Source organism: Cryptococcus depauperatus, chromosome 7 (assembly GCF_001720195.1).
Source record: "Cryptococcus depauperatus CBS 7841 chromosome 7, complete sequence".
Taxonomy (NCBI): domain Eukaryota; kingdom Fungi; phylum Basidiomycota; class Tremellomycetes; order Tremellales; family Cryptococcaceae; genus Cryptococcus; species Cryptococcus depauperatus.
In genome coordinates this window covers 920,041-938,459 of record NC_089474.1, presented here as the reverse complement: position 1 = coordinate 938,459, position 18,419 = coordinate 920,041, and the positions used below count along the sequence as shown (strand labels likewise).

Here is an 18,419-nt window from a genome sequence, read left to right as displayed (position 1 = left end):
CCTCGCTGTTATATGTTTGAGATGTTGAGGCAAGTACGAAAGTAAAAGATGAAGAAAACAGGTTTGACTTTTTTTGTTTTGCGCAAAAATAAATATAAACGCGTATACTTTTCGCGTAATTATAAAAACACGTCATAATTAAGAATTTACATTTGTAACGAAAAACTAATCTGATTACTTTTACAAGTTGTAAATACTAAACTCAAGTTGAAATGCTAGATTGTAAAGCGATAAAAAAAGGCAAACCCAGATATACAAAGAGATTCGTAATATGTTTCGCCTTGTTAGCCCTATACTCACTGATCTTCGCCATCTCTGAATTGTCGTTCGGTCATTACTAGAACTTTGGTTTGATGGAAATATAGCTGCTGGGAAGCTAGCTTGTATCTGCCTGCTATTACTTTCGCTATTCAACCCCAGTAAACGCTCGAATAGTGTCGACATAGAGACAGACGTGCCATGATAGAGTTCTTCCAAAGTTATCCTGCAGAGATATGACTTGTTGGTTTTGAAATGGTATCGACAAATTGCGTTTTCCATGATTGACAAGGTCTTTTTGTAATAATGCTGTATTATCGAATTGAATGTCGGAGCAGTACATGACCTTCAAGATATGGACTGACCAACTATGGTTTGAACGGTTGGCTTTTTGCTGGTGGAGCTGAACAATGGCGTACAAGAAGATACTCTGGGTATGAGCTATCGTGACGATGTTGAAAAACTTTAAAACCTCTGAATATAGTAAAATCAGTGTTGGCCTGAAGATCTTGCAACAAACTGGCTATCACCAAGATTGTCTACATCTTCTGGGCTCATAAGAGAGGGAACAGTGTAAGGTTTGAAACTGTCTTGACCTCTGTCCTACCAGAATAGTCAGCACTTTTCCACAAAGCGCAAGCTGAGTAGATGGCATGGTAAATTAGAGATTGTTACAATGGCCCCATCTCGCTGAATGAAAAGGTTCGTCAATGAACTTTGTAATACTCTCAAGAGAGACGAGCATTGAATTCGCCAACCTATGGGTGTCATCATAAGCATGCTGCAATCACAATGTCAATAGTTTATCGCAGATCTCTTCCGTCTTATTCTTGAGCTATCACAACAGTCCAAACTATATGGGCTGTAAAAGAACAGCTCTTGGTCCTAAGAATATCATCAGGGTTTGAAGCTCATAAGATGACCGGAATCAAAGATTTTCCCAAGTCCATCGAATTCTGCTAGGCTGCAGAGAAAGACATCCTTCAACTTCAACGTATTAGTAAGGTGAAGCCTGTTGGTAGACAACTTGCCAAGTTGAGCGCTCTGAGCTATCAAGCTCTGTTTGTGCGTACTTAAGAGAGGAAGAGGGTAATCATGACAACTTTTGGAAAGCAAAATAACAAGACATGCAGCCAAGGTCATTACAAACTGTTCTTACTGATTGATGAGCAAATGTACCATGCCGTGAAGCTGATATAGACACGACTTCAAAGACTTTGTGGAAAAGCCTGAGACCTGCAAACAGCCAAGATTGGGAAGAGAATGAAAAGATTAAACCATGACAAAGCTTGAGTAAAACCGAATTTCTTTGAGAGAAAGAAAATCGCTTGCTTCTAGACGCCGAACTACCTCATCACGCAAGTAGTCGCTATTTTGATGCAGGGCAAATGACAGCTGTCAGTATGACTGTACGTTGTATCATATACAGAAGATGTATAAAGCTTTTGCGCAATCATACAGCAGCTATTCCTATGACTAGCTGAAGAGAATTTAGGGATGGCTGAGAATAGAAAAGTAGAAAGTATCCTTTAACCACTCATTAAGGCCAAATCACATTACCTTGTAATATGGCCTACCGTCTTGGCTGCCTCCATACAACGTTAATGGCGGCTTGACTTGTTGTATACAGAAGCAGATAAGATGGAAAAAGAGAATTAATAAGATTGTAAAAGACAAGAAAAAGATTTCTATTTTTGGGAGATAAACCTAACGGAATCAAATCGAAGTGGCAAAGGGAAAAGAGGATAAGAGCAACGTACATAGTTTGTTGTTTTTCTTTTTCTCCTTGTTAATATACATTCTTTTAATTTTTGTCTTTTGTCGCTACTATCTCCTCGGCCTCAAGTAGAATACAGCCATTTATTTGCCTTTCTGGCAATAGAAAGAAAAGTTTGGAAGCGGTAACTATAGAAGCACAGGATTCAAGTATCTACCAGGCTATAAATAATCCCTTTACTCAACGCCGACTTTTTAACTCAGTCTATATTCAATTGTCTATCCTCGATTGAGATACTGTGTCAAAGAGATAATTCACTATTTCTTCTACAATTCGAATGAGATGAACAAGTCCCACCACCGGCGAAGAGAAGGAATCGGGGTTTGGGAAACCGAAGAATGTTTGGGAGGGCCTTCGCGGCCACGGAGAGTTGCTCCTAGATACAAGGATCCGCCGAGGAGAGAAGAGAACGAGAGTACGACGGACATCAGGCAACGGCGTCCGGCACGATCGACCTCGATGTTATCGGTTTTGCCATCGTTCCTTCTCCCTTTCCTTTCCAATACCGAGGCCGCTCCGGCTCCCGTTCCTTCGCCAGCTCGTTCGAAACATCTCCAAAAATCATCTGCTTCTGAACTGACCAACATCTTGCCGTCGAGGACGCTTGTGGAGTTGGATAAACGTGTACAATATCCGACAAATGTCCAAACCCCTTCAGTCTTACCAACAGAGATCCACTACGTGAATGAGACAGTATTGCCGTATTTGTTGACGCAACATGATGATGGCGTATGGAGGAAAGCGGAAGGCGGATGGTTTTTATATGGTCGGAGAATAGCTGTGAGTCTCATACAGAAAGGCATAAATACAAATAATGACTTTTTGCAGCAACCAACAGAAAATTCTGTGCTGGTACAAGAAGATGGAAACAAGGTTACGACAACTGACGGAAACGAAACCATTTCGTCTGTCAAACCTTCGTTTGCTGTAGAAAGAACACTGCCAAACGGGTTGGTGCACGTCCGTGTTTATCGCTCCATCGCGCTGACAGACTCAACCAATACAGATGGGGGAGCTCATCAAATAGAACCGATTTATACAAGGTACCTCTGATTTCTGTTGCAAGTGTGATCATGGCTGCAGTCATTGTTGCTCTCATCCTTTTGTAAGTTGTTTGACCTGATACATATGTCTAGCCGTTTTTTCTGATTAGTTCCACCATCAGCTATATTATCACTCGTCGTAAACGTCTTCGTAAACAAAAGCGCGCCAAAGAACGATTACGCCGCAAGGCTCTTATTGCTGCCGGTTTGACTGAAGACGATATTAATGGCTCAGCGGCAGAAGCCGCTTTCAAGGAAAAGCTTGCTGAGCTGGAAAGAAAACATAGAGCAAAAAAGAAGAGAGAGGGACAGATGGGCTTCGCAAAAGGCAAGGTTAAGGGGTGGAATGAACGATTGACTCATATCAGGCGGAGAAAGGCAAAAAAGGAAGAGGAAAATGCAACGATAGAGGTGTTACATGAAGACAAACCAGAGGAGGAGGATTTAGCTGGTACAGGCGCGACAGTAGAAAGTCCTGTTGGATCAGGCATCGAAGTTTCTCCAATCGCGACCCCAATAGAACGGTTAGGAAATACGTCAGCTACTACATCCTCTCATGTTGCGGAGCAATCAGATCATCAATCTACTGCAGGCGAAACATCGGCAAATACTCACGATCCCCCTCTTACAGCACCAACACCATACTATCCTCCAGCTTATCGCCCTGCATCTGTGGAGTCTGTTCCCGCTGCTTTGTCCACTGCTCCTCCTGCTGGCCCTTCACACTCTTGTTCTCCTGCTGGTTCTGGACCCTCATACACTCCCACTAATCTACCCATGACTAGACAGGGCGAAAAGGCTGTAGCTCCAGGATATTACCCTGCCCCTGTGACCGAAGATGACGAATTTGCTCTTCACTTTGCTTCTCAAGCCGAAGGCAAAGAGCGTTTGGTTGACCTGCCTCGGACTAAATCTGAAGGACAGAGAATGATACATGTTGCGACAGACGACAAGCAAGCACTGGAGAAATTGTGGAATGCTGCATCGGCGCCGGAATCAAATGAAGACTTTGTGGAAAGACAAGGACCAACGGCACCAGAAGTCATGGTGGACGAAATTGGGTTTGAATTGATCGAGAATCACTCCGATCATTCCAGCACATCAGCGATGGGTAGAATAGGAAGTGCAGACTCAGTTAACTCGGTTTTCCCTCCTCCGCCTCAACTTAGCGCCAGAATTGCTCAATTTCATAACCTCGATAGTTTAGGGCCTTCTGCTCCGCCTGTGCTGTCCAATCCCTCTATGGATGAACACTTGATACCATCAGCTCCTCCACTTTTAGATGCCGAATTTGAATCAGAGGATAGGCAGAATGGTAACTCTGTGAATGTTTTCTCAGTGCCTTCGGCACCCTTGTTTGAAGATCGCATTTACGAAAATTCACATTCGATTTCAGTCACCACAAGCGAGCCTCTCGAGGCCCAATCTAGTGGTTCTGAAGCTCCGACAACCAGGGATTTGGAACGGCTGACAGGTCAAGAAATGGAGCAAGAATACCGAGGAGAGAGCCAGAACCAAACAAGTGCTTCGCATTCCGCATCTTCTAGTAGAAGTGGGAGTGTCCAAGGAATATACTTGCCTCGTTACGAGCCTTGAGGCTCATAGTTATGTTTAGGGTATTCACAGTTTTGTTTCTGGTTTGTTCCTTCTTTTTCCCACGCAATCTTATAAGGTATTTTGGTATAGGTGCATTCAGAATTTGATAGAGATCGTATGAGATCGTATTATTAGGGTATAAATTGTTGTAGTGTTTCCTTTACATTAGTCTATTGTCATGCCATCATCATATATATTGTGCGCTTATCATATGTTTGATAATGAACCCTTCAAGTCATGACCCGAGCGCAAAAGAAGACCAGAAAACTTTAGATAGTATTCATATGACCCATTCCAGTTGGGTATTCTGACAAAGTAATCAAGATAGGACATAACCATCACAAGGGAAACTCTATGTTTCCCTTCAACCAGAGTTGGGCAACCAAGCATGGGGTATCATAAGGAACTAAGAAGATAAGGTGTGTATCGAAGGGTATATGAGCTACACAGCTACAAGCTGGAAAGATGATCATACGGATACTAAGTCTCTTTACTCATCACAGATGGGGAGATAAGTCCAAGCAAGAGCCTGATTTGAAATGTCAGTCCGGCATACATCTCTTGTACTTTGACTCACATCGTAGAGAGTTTGGTTGTACGCGGGGTAATGGAATGACATGGTATCAACACAGAGGACCTCGCCAACATAGATGTTGTCGCAAGCAGCGTCAATCTGGGGGTTGTTGGCCCATAGGGTCTCGTTGCTGATCCCATACATTTGCTGAACCCAATTACAAGTACTATGTAGATGGTTAGAGTGCTCATGCGCAACCGACATTGATGCTCACTCATTAGCAACGACAGTGTAGACTTTGGTGCAGTCATGTTCCTGGATACCAAGACAAATGGTAGCACCAGGTTGGAGGTTCTCACAGTTTTCGTCAATAGTCGCATCGTTTACGAGGGCGAGTTGATAAGTGGAAACACCATACTGGCGAGCTACGAATCACAAAAGTTGATCAAACAAAGAGATAAATGTCCCAATGGTGCACGTGACAGAAGCAAAAAATTGTCAGTACACACCCAAGCGCCACCAACCATTTTACGCTGCCAAGCCATTTTGTCTCAGCGAAAGAAAAAAACCACTCACAAATAGAGTCACAAGTGTCACCCTCCTTGATGGTAGCATTACGAGTGCAGCCGTCAATGGCCAAGACAGCTGTTTTGTCAAAGGATGTATGTGGAGCCGTAGCAACAGTGAGTTGGTGCATAGAACAAAACATCGACAAGACGGTGAAGGGACCGATAAGCCAGTTCGTCAGTCCTAATTGCTTCATCCACTGAGTTTGCAGCTACAACCACTCACAGGAAAAAAAAGGAAGAGCAACAAGGGCAAGAGCGGCAAACATAGTCACAAGTTCCGTTAGATATTTAATAGATGGGCAAGGTATATTAGTTGACTTTGCCGTAACTTGTCAAGGAAAGTATCGTTGTAATGAGCGTAGGTGGGTCGGCTGTGGGATAAGAGAGAGTTATACTCAAAACCGGCAATAAAAGTAAAAGTAAACAAAATAATAGAATATAAAAGTAAAAGAAAAAGATAAAAGGAATCAAATGGGCATACATTAAATACCTGCACGGTTCACCAAGCAAATTACCGGATTAGGTAATCATTCCTATTTGGTCCTTTTGGCGTGTTTCAGGTTCATCATGCGGGGCCCCGAACGCGTCGACGCGTCTTTTTTACTTTTAGTATTTGAGAATTACTTTTGACATTACAATTTGTAGGCTTGCACTTACACAATTCTACTACAATAACAATATATAGAAAGAAACAGATATATAAATTTACAAGACATCTACTGATGGTCTCGACACAACAACTCAAACAGCTAAGCTGCGACCAGCAGGCCAGGAGGACATGGCATGCGTAACCTACCAAAGTCTCAGTGAAATTAAAAGTGACCAAATAGCTTTGTTAACTCACAATTTGTATATCATCATCATCATCGTCTTCCTCATCTGTCTTGTTCAAGCCCAACGCTCGTATACCCTCCAGCGTCTGTCTGATGCTAGCTTCTGTTAATCCTTGGGAGATTGCTTCATTCAGATTGTCTAGTTTGGCTATCATTAACTCATCTTTGGCTTTTCGACCTGACGCAGCCCATATTGGGTCTTCTACATGGGCGAAATGACATGCGTCCCCAAGCATACATCTTCCTAGTTGATAATGTCGGCAAGGTTTTGTCCTCCATGGCCTTGGTCGGTCGACAAGTGGCACAGAATCGGGAACAACGCGCGTGTGCAAGAAGGCGCAATCATCTCCGTTAATACACCCTGCAGCCGAGTTGAAGAACTTGCAAGGGAGAGTCTTGTACTTCTCATGTTTTTTCTTGGGATCTGCGGATTCGCTATCGGAAGAAGACGCTGGCTCAGGAGATGAAGCTGGAACTATGTGAAGAAAAGTACAACCATCGCCATGCGGACAAACGCCTTCAGCAAAGAATTTACATGGACGCGCTGAGTCATGTCAGTATAAGGCCAGTGTTATCATAATCATGACTAACTTCTATAATAGCTCTTTGGCTTTCTCTTTTTTGCGTTGCTGTGTGTGGCCATGTTCTCCACGTCCCTAATAGCGTTCTTCATTGCTGCATCGGCGACAGCCCAACCAACCGGTGTCCACATGACACCTAACGAACTGTCTATATCAGAAATGTTTGAGTCTTGATATCCGTTTGCCACAAGGGGTGACATGGGCATTCCCCAGGGGTAAGGAGGGCTGAATTGGGGACAGGTCAAATCCTTGGAACTATGGATGCGCGACGATATCGCAAATGACTCCACAAGTGACTTATCAAGCGTTGGATGATCAGAGCTCTTATCTGCCATGCTTTTGTCCAACTTTTCTTCCATATCCCTTAATCTGTTCCTGATGTTGGCATGGTCAAATGGCAACGCGTGGTCAAATTCCGTCCTAAACGACAAGGCTGAAGGAGGAGTGGTGAAATGATAGTCATGTTCGAAGGACCTGGAAATTGTATCAAGGCTTAGATCAGATTTGGGAAATTCGGCAATCTTGGTTGGCGTCCTTTTCAAATATTTCTGTCTAGCAAGAGATGAAGAGCTATCCGCCCAAGCATTCGTTTGGGGAGGCGCAGAATAGACAGGACACAGAGGAATGGAAAAGAGTTCACTCGCCTTTGCCGGAGGAGTATATGCTTTGGGAGTGACCGTCTTTGCTGGAGAAGGTGTGCGATTCGAGGCAAAATCATGAGACCAATCAGCCATGAAGGGGTCGTCATTTGTGAACGTTCTGAAAGAAGGGAGAGTGTTCTTGTGGGGCTTGTCGCCGTTTTGAGGCTCGATTGTGGTGAATGACTTTGAGAGCGATTGAGTAGTCTGGAACCACGAGGAGAGAGAAGAGCCAATTGTTGGCTTTTGAGCATCAGGCGAACAATGTTCCGTCTGTTTCTTTTCCGTCACCATGTCGACATCATACGGCTTTTCATCATGCAAGAAGGAACAGTAGTCGCCGTAAGGACAATGTCCTTCGAGGAAATCTTTGCACGGAACAGCTACTTTTATCAGAACACAAACCTGTCGAGGGAAATGACTACACGCTTACTCTTGTATTTTTCTCTACCTTTCCCGCCGGCACCTTTCCCACCGCCAGACATCAAAAAGACATGACCAGTAATTTCCTCGCCATTCTCGCCTTCAACAACTACTCTTTCACCCATCTCTACCCCATTAAGGTCCAGTCCCTCAGAGGTGACCTTCAAATGCTTAAATTTTGGCTGCCCGGATTGGGACTGAGCATGAGCAAAAATGCCGCTCGTAGGGTCTACGGAATGACTGGACATAAGCATCGGGGAACAGGATTCGTCATCAGGAAGGCCGGGCGAAGTAAGCGCTGACAGAGCATGGACGAAGCGACATGGACGAGAGGTACATGTTAATCCTGGCGTGTGATAAAACTTACACAAGATGACTAATAATCTGGTCATTTCCACTGCAAAACTACAACAAGACCATGACTCACTCTCTTTTTTCGAGCCTGCGCCAGTTTGAAGACCACTCGCAATTGCGCTAGTTACAGGAATATTGCCAGAAGTCTTGATCTCGTCGTCTCTCTTGGATGGTGACATCACTTTGACGTCGGAGGCTTTCGACATTGCGCCAGGAGACCTTAGGCCAGAAGTGCCTAGGCTCGGAGTGATAGGCAGAACACCACCATTATCCTTGACAATAGCGATAGCGAGACCTCTCTGCTTAGCTACCTGGCCTGCGGAATTGACAGACCCTTGTCCCATACCAACAGTAGTTGTGGGGTTCTTGATCAAGGGAGAGTTCCAGCCATGCACAGCAGTGGAAGGCATCGTGGCGTTCACAGACCAGATTGACTCAAAAGAGTTGGTAGCTCTGGCAAGCGAAGGGGAAATTGACAAGCCTTTATTGGCAGCAGTTGCAGAAAATCTCGGTGGGACTGTTTTTGCTGAGAGAGAACTTTGGAATGACAGCGGGCGAGGTTTTGACTGAAGCTTGATATCGTCTTTGACAAAACCGGGTCCCACTGAGATGGAAGATCGACCGGAGCGCTGAGGAATCTGATACGCTGGCGATTTCTGACCATCTCCAATAGCTTCACCAGCGTAACCTATTTGTCTTGGAATGTGAACAATGGGATCATCGACAGATGAGATGCTTGGCCGCTTCATTGTGTTGGGTTTGTTGCAAACACAATGAGACTGAAGTGACATGCGGTGAAGAGCAAACGAAGGTGGAGCGGGGAATATCACTGGGGCATTGGAAGATGTTGAAGATAGATGGTAGGAATTGGAAGGTATACTACCTGAAGACATGACTGATAGGTAAAAAACCGATACTAGACTATGAAATATTAACTATTGTTTGATATGGGTGCTTCTGATGTGAGGAAAAGAAGAGACTCACTGTATATATGAGAACAATTGAGCAAACGACTGCAAGAGACCGAGAGGCAGGCGGATAGGTCGTGGTTTGGTTGTGTGCCTTTGATGAACTTGTGTGGAGGTGGGGTGAAAGCAAGCCCAAAAAACGTGATGACTGCAAGTTTTACCGGTTAGGTATCTGTCGACTGGATCTCGATCAACAGGCTGCTTCTCGAACAGAGTGCTTGATGCCCTGCCCAACTACTGAAGAAGATCAAAGGAGACGAAGGAAGATGCGCAAAAACTCAAGTGACAAGAAAAACTGAGAGGAAGATGAGTATAAGTATTTTCAGTGCCCTGCTTACTTCTCGGTTGTATGGGGTTCATGAAAGATCATCGGGACGGCATATTACACGTTATAAACAGGCACTGTATGAAAAGCGCGCCCAGTCTACAAGATCGATGTACAAGGATAGAGTATATCAGAGACAATAACCCATCAGCCTCAATATCATAAGATACAAGACGATCATCAAAACGATAACAAATTTCCGTCGAACATACAAGGTACAGGCCTCCATCCACTTGTCTCTGAAGCGGGTTATCTGCCCATAATGTTTATGTACAGCATCTAGCAACCGCTTGGAGATCGACAGGGATGCAAGGAAATCAAAAGATGGCAGAAAAAGGCTTTAAAATCAAACAGCGCCTAAACAAGTACAAGTACAAGAAGAACAAAAGCAACATAAACATGAACAAAAGTCCTTGCCGATCCGTGCCTGCGTCCCAACAATCCCTGATACTTGTCGGTATAATCTCCGAGTCACGTGATATGACATAATCCCAGTCTGTCGCTTGTGAACAACTAAGTTGTAATTTGGGTTTGTCGGATTGCTGGTACAGTAATACTTGAGAGTTTGGCTGTTTCGCCGATTGGTTGTGAGTCTATGCATCCTTGAGTCGTTTTGGTCAATTCTTATGGAATAATAGCCTGTTCTATCTCAATGGAGAGACATTTATATCTGGTATCGAGTTCCCGTCTTTCATTTGCTGCAAGAACAGCAAAGTGCATTTTTTGAAGTACACATTCGCTTAGAGCAGCTGGCTTGAGAAGAGTATTAATCGGAAGCCAACCTCAATACCAGAATAAAGTGGTAATATGCTTTGCATTTGGCTGGATTTCAAACGAGAATGATAATAGCGGATAGCTCTTGTGAGCGTTTTCAGTCCTCAATCTCGCTCACACGGAAGATTGGCATAAGCTTCTGCCTCGACAATCTCAGTTACAGCCAAATATATATATATATATATATATAGTTGGAGCGTCACAATGTGATCGATTAGTTTTATGAACAGAGATATAGAGGTCTTGCTTGGCAGCTAAAAGACTCGTGCTAATAAGAATTCCAGAAAAAGTGAAACGAATGAAGGGAGCCGGCAAGAGGCCCGTAGCTGAAAAAGTGCGAAAAAGCTTCAAAAATCTTGAACAGACGTGCTCTACAATAAGACAAATATCAGACATCACTGTCAAACCTCTTTCACGTTCCACAAGGTGGATGAGAACTCGGTCAGGGATTGACCACAATGCTGAACAGCTCAAAATCTGTTGGATTGTACCTGTAGCTGCTTGTTTGGATATTTTATACCTGCCTTGCATCCCCTACTTTGCGTGAATCACTCCGCCGAACTTCTATCCCTACAGTCGCAATCTCGTCACCAGCGCCATGTGCGTATGCTAATAACCTGTCTCCGTATCCTTGCATCTCTTCGACCGAAATTCGTAAACGAAAGTCATTTAACAAAAGAAATTGGAGTTCTAACGAATTGAGTTCGGTAGGTGGTAAGCCTCCGACTTTGGCGTATCGTGAATTAGTGTAGAATACATCTGCAATTACATAAGCCTATCATGCAATTGGTGCTTAGCTACAAAGCACAGAACTCACCGGAAAAGAACTTGCTGGCGACAGTGACACCAGCGATAACCAGTCTATGCACGTTGTAGCTATCGATGGCGAATCCCTCACCCCTTTTGCCAGCTTTGGCACTTTCTCCTCCTATTCCTACTGGCGTTCCCAGCTTTGTCATTCTGTCAAAGTAGACGAGCACTCCCAGAAAAACTTCATTCGTTGTTGGACAATACTTCAATATACGCAGGAGATATGCTTCAATAGAGATGGAAGGAATGTGTCGAGCATGAAACGATAAAAGGGCGGAAGAGCGAGAGAGTGAAGCTTTGGAAGCTGTAAATAATGGGAATTGACTCAATGGATATGTCGTCTGTGTTGCACGCGATGAAGTAGAATATGATGCAGGTGTTGCAGCAGCTTCGGCAAATAACTCTTTTGTTGGCGACGGGCCACGTTGATCATTTAGCCATGCAGAAGCACCAGACTGTGGCCGTGAGTTTGTGGCACCAGCAGTTGACGAGCTTCTATCATGATGATACTCCTCTTCGTCTTCCTCATCTCTATCTACCTCAAGCTCCGAACGCAGGTCATCGTTGGATGACGCGATATGCTGCAACAGATTCGCCAAGAGCTTGAGCAAATGTTGTGTTGGATACTCTGAGATGTTTAGATGGAACGTCAAGCAAGAACTGAGCGGGGAAAGCTCTGAAGAGGGTGAAGTAGGTGTCTGAGAAGCTAAACGCTGAGAATGCGATTTGAATAGATATTGTTGTGGTGATGTTGAAGGATCAGGTTGCGATTGAAGCGGATTACTGCTCCTGCTGGGTCCAGCCTCAGCACCTGTGCTGCTGTGTGTAGGATGTCGGTCTACGCGTCCTATTGCGGCTGCTTCTTCGCCTGAAAGGGGAGCGGTCTGGGACGGCAGCTCATGGTTGTCTGGCATAGAAGACGAGCCAGTGGATATAGGGGAGTAATGTTGAAGCTGGAGTTTGGCCAGAACGAATGGAAATGAGGATTCAAAATGTTTTGCGATGATATAAAGTGGAATTGAATTTAATAGATAATAGCTGGTGATTATATAAACGTGCTTTGCCGCCGGTGTGTTCAACAGATAGCGGACATCGCCGCCATCATCAATTAGCGTTGATGTCATCACTTTTTAAATGCTTGGCTGTAGCACCTTTTCTGACCATCGTGGCAGAAACATGCACCTGGAGAAAGATTCCTGTTGTGTACATTCAAACAGGACAAGAAAATCGTTGCAACACAAGACGGCAGATTAAGATTGGCTACAGAGAAAAGAGACACTCGAATGCAAGGATAACTGGCTGGTTTGGTTGAGAACAGGCATTGTGCGTAGTACGAGATGGCTTGAATGGGAGTTTTTGTTGTACTTGATAGGTTTTTAATGGGTACAACGACAAGCATTGAACTGCTCAGATGCCGCCTTGTAAGAATAGTGAGAAAGCATTCGTTGTTATATGGCCACAGCCGTCGAGATGTCGCCTTGGAAGAAATGAAAACCATGGTTGTCATATGCTGACAAGGTGGAAATGCAAAGATTAACTAGAGTACCAACGGAACCACAAATCGTTATTGTCGGATCGGAGATAAGCATTAAGAATGAAACACCCTCTGTATGTCCCGATCCGCCTACATCATTCGCGCCACAATGCTATATCGCCGATTCCATGGTTTTGTATGTGATTGCGTTTTATTTCTTGTTAGCTCATCCTTGTCAAGAGCAACAAAAAGATACTGCGTCCAATTCTCGCCACTCGCAGCTTTCTATTGACGCTTCCGACCTAGTACATACAGCAAAATGACGTTCAAGCGCCGAGGTGGTGGTCGTAACAAGAAGGGAAGGGGTCATGTCAAATTCGTTAGGTGCTCCAACTGCTCTCGATGTGTTCCCAAGGTGGGTATTATCGGGACATGAATGACTGGACGAAGAATTGGCTGGGCTGGGCGGCGAGGAGTTTGGCAGGAGAAAGGCATGGTGTCTTGGAAATGAGGGTGCTAATGTGGATCTTGCTACAGGACAAAGCTATCAAGCGATTCACCGTTAAGAACATGGTTGAGGCTGCTGCCATCCGAGACCTTTCCGAAGCTTCTGTCTATGCCGAGTACGCCCTCCCCAAGCTTTACATCCGTCTTTGCTACTGTGTCTCTTGCGCCATCCACGCCAAGAGTAAGCCTACTTGAGCTGCAGGGGAGACTGCTAATTAGACGTCTAGTCGTTCGTGTCCGATCTGCTAAGCCCGGTGCTATCAACTCCAGGAAGAACAGGGCTCCCCCTCCCCGTGCTATCTTCAAGGACGGCAAGGTCAGATTATTTTGATCTACTCATTGTAGACGACCTATTAACCTTTTTCTTAGAGAATCAACCCTGCCGTCGCTGCTGCCATGGCTGCCAAGACCGCTCAGGCTGAGAAGGCTTAAGAGTAGATTTAGGAGTCTTGTACCATTTACATGAAGCGATTTACGGGTTTGAACGAAGATAATGAGCCAAACAGAAAAGGAGCATGAGGACCCATTTCATGAGTTTTGTACGATTGAATGCGCAAACAATCAAATGGCGGCACCACAAAGAACAATATTACAGATGTCTCAAGTAACCATTCAAGAAATTCAAGTGATTGATTAAACGACTGTACGAGAATGCTAGTTTCCGACAAAGGTATCAATACCAGAGCATTGGCAAATATTGTCTTTGCATGATCAATAGCAAAATGCCCCGCCTGATCATAACGACGTATGGTGAGTTATCCGCTACACGAATCTATAATGAAGCGTCTACCCTCTTCAAGTGCTCAAGACAACAACCTCCCATCTCGAAATGCTTCACTGATCGATATTTGCGCCTGTCGTTACATCCTGGGGCATTGCACATTGCTTTGAGCTTCTCTTCTCTGATCATTGCAACGGCTGTTGTATCTCTAGTTGCTTCTGATCTGGAATGGCCCATATCTATCCACCACTCCTTGCCTTTCGGCACGCTAAGCTGAATGGTGACATTTCCATTGTCGTCGAGTGAACTAGTCCAACGAATCATCTCGTCTGAGGGCATGAACGGGGACAGTTTTCGGTCAGGTTTGGATTGAGAGGAAGCTTCGTCTTCAATATCTGCTGCATCAATTTTTGAGCGTGAGCGAGCAGTTTGGGCCCGAAGTAGACGATTGATTGTTTCGTCCTGAATGATAATATTCCACATTAGTTACACTGTTGTCCATAGACTTTCACTTCATGGTATAAACTCACCTGTTCATCTTGCAACTTCTGCTCTATTTGACGACGACGACGTCTCGCCGCTTCTTCTTTCCGTTCAAGCTTTTCTTGATCAGTCAAGACCACCACTCGTGATGAAGGAGCTGCGTAAAATACTCGTCAGCGCATAAACACTTTTATAGTCATTCGACATTTGCGACTCGCCTTCTTCCAACACCAACAAACTATCTTGAAGATCTTTATTACCCTTTGCCCGTTGTCTCGCGGTCATCTTCCCCGAGTTGCCTATTTGAACATCTTCAAAACTTTCTTCAAAATCATCCTCTTCTTCTATGATTTCTTCCTCCAGCACAATTGCTTCTTCCATATCTGCATCTTCCAACTCGTCTAGGCGATTCTCACTTTTGTACTTTTTGCTCTTCTTTTCACTCTTGCTCTTCTTGCTTGAAGTCGTCGGTCTTGGTACTTTGAGCTTGACTCTTATAGTTTGTTGTGGGATTGATTCAATGCCCATGAAATCATCTTCCTTTACATCTTCTTCCTCAGAATTCTCTTCAAAGTCATTTTCTTCCTCGCCATCTTCCTGACCTTCCTGATCATCTACAGCCTCTTCATCCTCGTCATCGTCAAAGGCATCATCTTCAGAGTTTTCGGCATAAGAGGTAGCTGGCCTTTTGATACCGCGTGTACGCGTTGCAGGCGCAATAGGTTGCGGAGTCGGGGATGGGGACACGAAGTCGACAACTCTTCTGGCTCGACGAGACGAGGAAGTTATAGGGGCCGCTGAAGCCCTTGGCATATTGAAGCAATACAAGTAATAAAACACGCAGACAAGGGTTGAAGGCAAGAAAGTAACAAAACAGATACAAGAAACAGATGAAGAGATAAGCATGTAAATACCAGGTTATAATCAAAACCATGACGGAATCAAATTGCTAACCACCTTGTAACTAATCAATAATACGCAACAGTTACATGGAGAATGTGCATAACAGAGCAGGGCTACAATAGTATGCTAAGAGTCGGTTCACTATCGCTGATTTCGGAATAGGAGATATGGGAAAGAAGGATTATAATGAATGTGCCACGGAAGAGACCATAAATACTTCAGATTGTCTTGTCTATCGCGCACTCTTGGGTATAGACTCGTAGCTGAAAAGTTCACGATAAGCTGAATTCCATCCATCTTTCAAACAGATACTCACTTGGGGGGGATTTCATCTAGGTTCTCCTCTCTTTGTTCAGGAACGTTGACCATATCGGCATGTTGATATACACTGTTTCGCCCATCACTCATATGGCTCTCACGCCCTCCCCCCATTTCACTTGAAGCTGGGCTGCCAATGGCCTCTTGAGGGCCGTTGCTTCCGCCAGTGATATCATAGCCACTACTGTTCCTGCCCACCTGACGTTCTGCAGCGGCTTCGCGTTGCTTGGCAAGAGCCGCAGAGGAAACAGCAGTTGAGCTGACTGGCGCCTGAGCTGAAGGATGTTCGCTTGAGCTGTATTGACTCCCAGACACTGTAGTGCCACCAGTGCCTGCACCGACGCCAGCTGCAGCGACACCATATCCGCCTTCCAAGCCGCCATAAGCGTTATATCCGCCAGTACCAGCCATGTAATCACGGGCTTCAGGCATTCTTATCGGCGGCGCATGAGAGAATGGATCATATGTTGGCTCTTGTTGATATGGGTATGGGTCTACACGAGGGGCGTCGGCACTGGCACCAGCGCCACTGCTAGCTGCAACGCCACCAGCAACAGGAACTGCTGGGTCCAAAAGATCAATTGGGTCGTTGACCGAGTGTCGGGCTGCCCAAGCGGGATCAAACTGCATATAGTTAGTCATGATGATATTAGCAGCCTTACAAAACTTGCCGTCTTTTCATCAAATGCTGTTTCATTGTTCCTCCTACGTTTGATCAAAAAGAACCAAAGCAGGCCGAGGATGATAGCTAAACCCGCTAGGCCGCCAATGACACCGCCCACGATAGCACCAGTATCTGCGCCATCATTAGAGCTGGTTGCTGATAGCACAATCGACTTACTCGTACCACCGCCCTTATGACCCGCGTTGCCACTGATGCCAGTTGCAACAGGTGTTGTTGTCACACGCGTGGATCCATTGGAATCTGTGATAGTTTTGAAACTGAGTGTTCAAGCATAAGCAACATAGTACAAAAGCAAGGAAAATCAATTACATTATCGAAGGCCCGTTAGAGGGATCAGAGCCCCCAGTGGCAGCAGACGTTTGTCCAGTATGGGATGACTGGATCGATGTGTTTGGATCTACAGTTGACTGAGTCGAAAAGGAAGATTGTGTAGAAATAGACTGGCTTGAAGACTGTGTACTGGAAGATTGACTAGTGGAAGGCTGAGAAGATGAACCCGGACCAGAAGATGTGATTGATGATGAAGGCCCTGTCGAAGACGGCGAAGCACTGGTAGAGGGTCCTGTGGACGATGAAGGCCCTGTTGACGAACCTGGAGAGCTGCTTGGAGAGGTAGATGGGACTTGAGACGATCCGACTGCACTTGAAGGAGCTTGAGAAGCCGATGGAGTGACAGCTGACGTTGTGCCAATGGCAGAGGTATTGCCAACTAGTTTGGTAGTACGTTTAAGAGCGGTCAAGACAGACATGGTTAGCGATTGTGCCTCCAATCCTCAGTAAGTGAGAAAAGAATGAAAAGCAGACATTGGATATATACAAGCTCACTCTCAACCACAAAAAATACTCGCTGGCCTTCAACGAAAGGCCAGTCAGAACTCCCATCAAGCAAATTCTTCCGCCCTCCCTTGTCAATCCCGCGTCGAATCCACCGCTTCACAAATCGGGTACTATAAAGTACAATGTACTACCGACAAGCCATGGTACGGCATGGATACAGCGCCAGCGCTGTCATCCCATAAAAACGTTGAGTCAAAGATTCGTAGACACCTTTGTTGTAGGTAGCCACAATGCCTTTATCCCCTGGCCAACGATGATACCTAAAGCCATGCCTGACCAGAGCGTTGGATGTGTGACAAGCAGCATACACTGCCTACTGGACGAGAAGTAAAACACTCACCTTCCGTATCGGCCATGATATCTTGAAGAAAGATGAAAAGAAAAGATAATTGCAATTTAGAAATCCTTTTTGTCCTTTTGATTGTTTTCTATGATGCTGATAATGTTAACGGAATCAAAATCCCTTATTTTCGCCCCGACATTAAAAAAATAGAAGAGAAAATAAAAGAAAACTATGTAATATTCTTTCCACATTTCCATCTTCTTTTTCCTCGCAACGAGACAACGACAGGTGTTTGAAAGGCTTCAACAAGCAGGATTACGGCAATACTGCCCAACGACAAATCGGATTTGCTGGTCGGCGCGGAATGCGGTGCATCGTTTCCCTATCAACAATTATTTCCCTGGTCCGGTTTTATATCAAATTGCGCTGATGCTCAGCTCATGCATGGGATGATGTCGGTCATATCGGAACATATAGCATACGATGACATATGGACATATGGATGAAGCGGCAAGACGGTCACTTCTATGGTAACTTGAGAAGGCGATAGCAGAAGGCAGAGGCAGGATTGTGTAAACACTAAAGGCTTCAAGGTTCTCACGGCGTACAACACGGCCACGAAATGCGACAATAGACGGTTTATTAGGATGGTCACTTGCTATTGTGGTGTCTTAATACTCCAAGATCCTGGTAGACAGAGAGCATTATGTGTAACTACTCTGATTACCATGGTTAAGAACTGATG

General features: G+C 44.9%; 7 protein-coding genes across 7 annotated transcripts; 2 read left to right on the top strand and 5 right to left on the bottom strand.

The window, feature by feature from the left end:
- Positions 1–2,317: 2,317 nt before the first annotated feature.
- L203_105700 (uncharacterized protein) lies at positions 2,318–4,674 on the top strand (the record flags this gene model as incomplete). Its single annotated transcript, XM_066215067.1, has 4 exons — positions 2,318–2,815; positions 2,864–2,985; positions 3,042–3,140; positions 3,201–4,674. 4 exons carry the CDS (start codon positions 2,318–2,320, stop codon positions 4,672–4,674), a joined length of 2,193 nt encoding a protein of 730 aa, XP_066071164.1.
- A 490-nt stretch (positions 4,675–5,164) lies between these two features.
- Positions 5,165–6,023, bottom strand: L203_105699 (uncharacterized protein; the record flags this gene model as incomplete). Its single annotated transcript, XM_066215066.1, has 5 exons — positions 5,165–5,203; positions 5,252–5,414; positions 5,463–5,613; positions 5,765–5,833; positions 5,981–6,023. 5 exons carry the CDS (start codon positions 6,021–6,023, stop codon positions 5,165–5,167), a joined length of 465 nt encoding a protein of 154 aa, XP_066071163.1.
- Positions 6,024–6,498: 475 nt separating this feature from the next.
- On the bottom strand, positions 6,499–9,479 carry L203_105698 (uncharacterized protein; the record flags this gene model as incomplete). The annotated part of the gene is made up of 5 exons (XM_066215065.1): positions 6,499–6,549; positions 6,602–7,134; positions 7,182–8,192; positions 8,243–8,608; positions 8,660–9,479. The coding sequence occupies 5 exons, from the start codon at positions 9,477–9,479 to the stop codon at positions 6,499–6,501; spliced, it is 2,781 nt and encodes a 926-aa protein (XP_066071162.1).
- A 1,688-nt stretch (positions 9,480–11,167) lies between these two features.
- Positions 11,168–12,377, bottom strand: L203_105697 (uncharacterized protein; the record flags this gene model as incomplete). The annotated part of the gene is made up of 2 exons (XM_066215064.1): positions 11,168–11,412; positions 11,471–12,377. The coding sequence occupies 2 exons, from the start codon at positions 12,375–12,377 to the stop codon at positions 11,168–11,170; spliced, it is 1,152 nt and encodes a 383-aa protein (XP_066071161.1).
- Positions 12,378–13,256: 879 nt separating this feature from the next.
- On the top strand, positions 13,257–13,876 carry L203_105696 (40S ribosomal protein S26; the record flags this gene model as incomplete). Its single annotated transcript, XM_066215063.1, has 4 exons — positions 13,257–13,352; positions 13,475–13,625; positions 13,672–13,760; positions 13,814–13,876. The coding sequence occupies 4 exons, from the start codon at positions 13,257–13,259 to the stop codon at positions 13,874–13,876; spliced, it is 399 nt and encodes a 132-aa protein (XP_066071160.1).
- Positions 13,877–14,216: 340 nt separating this feature from the next.
- L203_105695 (uncharacterized protein) lies at positions 14,217–15,461 on the bottom strand (the record flags this gene model as incomplete). Its single annotated transcript, XM_066215062.1, has 3 exons — positions 14,217–14,627; positions 14,696–14,805; positions 14,867–15,461. 3 exons carry the CDS (start codon positions 15,459–15,461, stop codon positions 14,217–14,219), a joined length of 1,116 nt encoding a protein of 371 aa, XP_066071159.1.
- Positions 15,462–15,783: 322 nt separating this feature from the next.
- On the bottom strand, positions 15,784–17,747 carry L203_105694 (uncharacterized protein; the record flags this gene model as incomplete). Its single annotated transcript, XM_066215061.1, has 6 exons — positions 15,784–15,814; positions 15,868–16,493; positions 16,541–16,665; positions 16,711–16,811; positions 16,864–17,263; positions 17,732–17,747. 6 exons carry the CDS (start codon positions 17,745–17,747, stop codon positions 15,784–15,786), a joined length of 1,299 nt encoding a protein of 432 aa, XP_066071158.1.
- Positions 17,748–18,419: the final 672 nt, after the last annotated feature.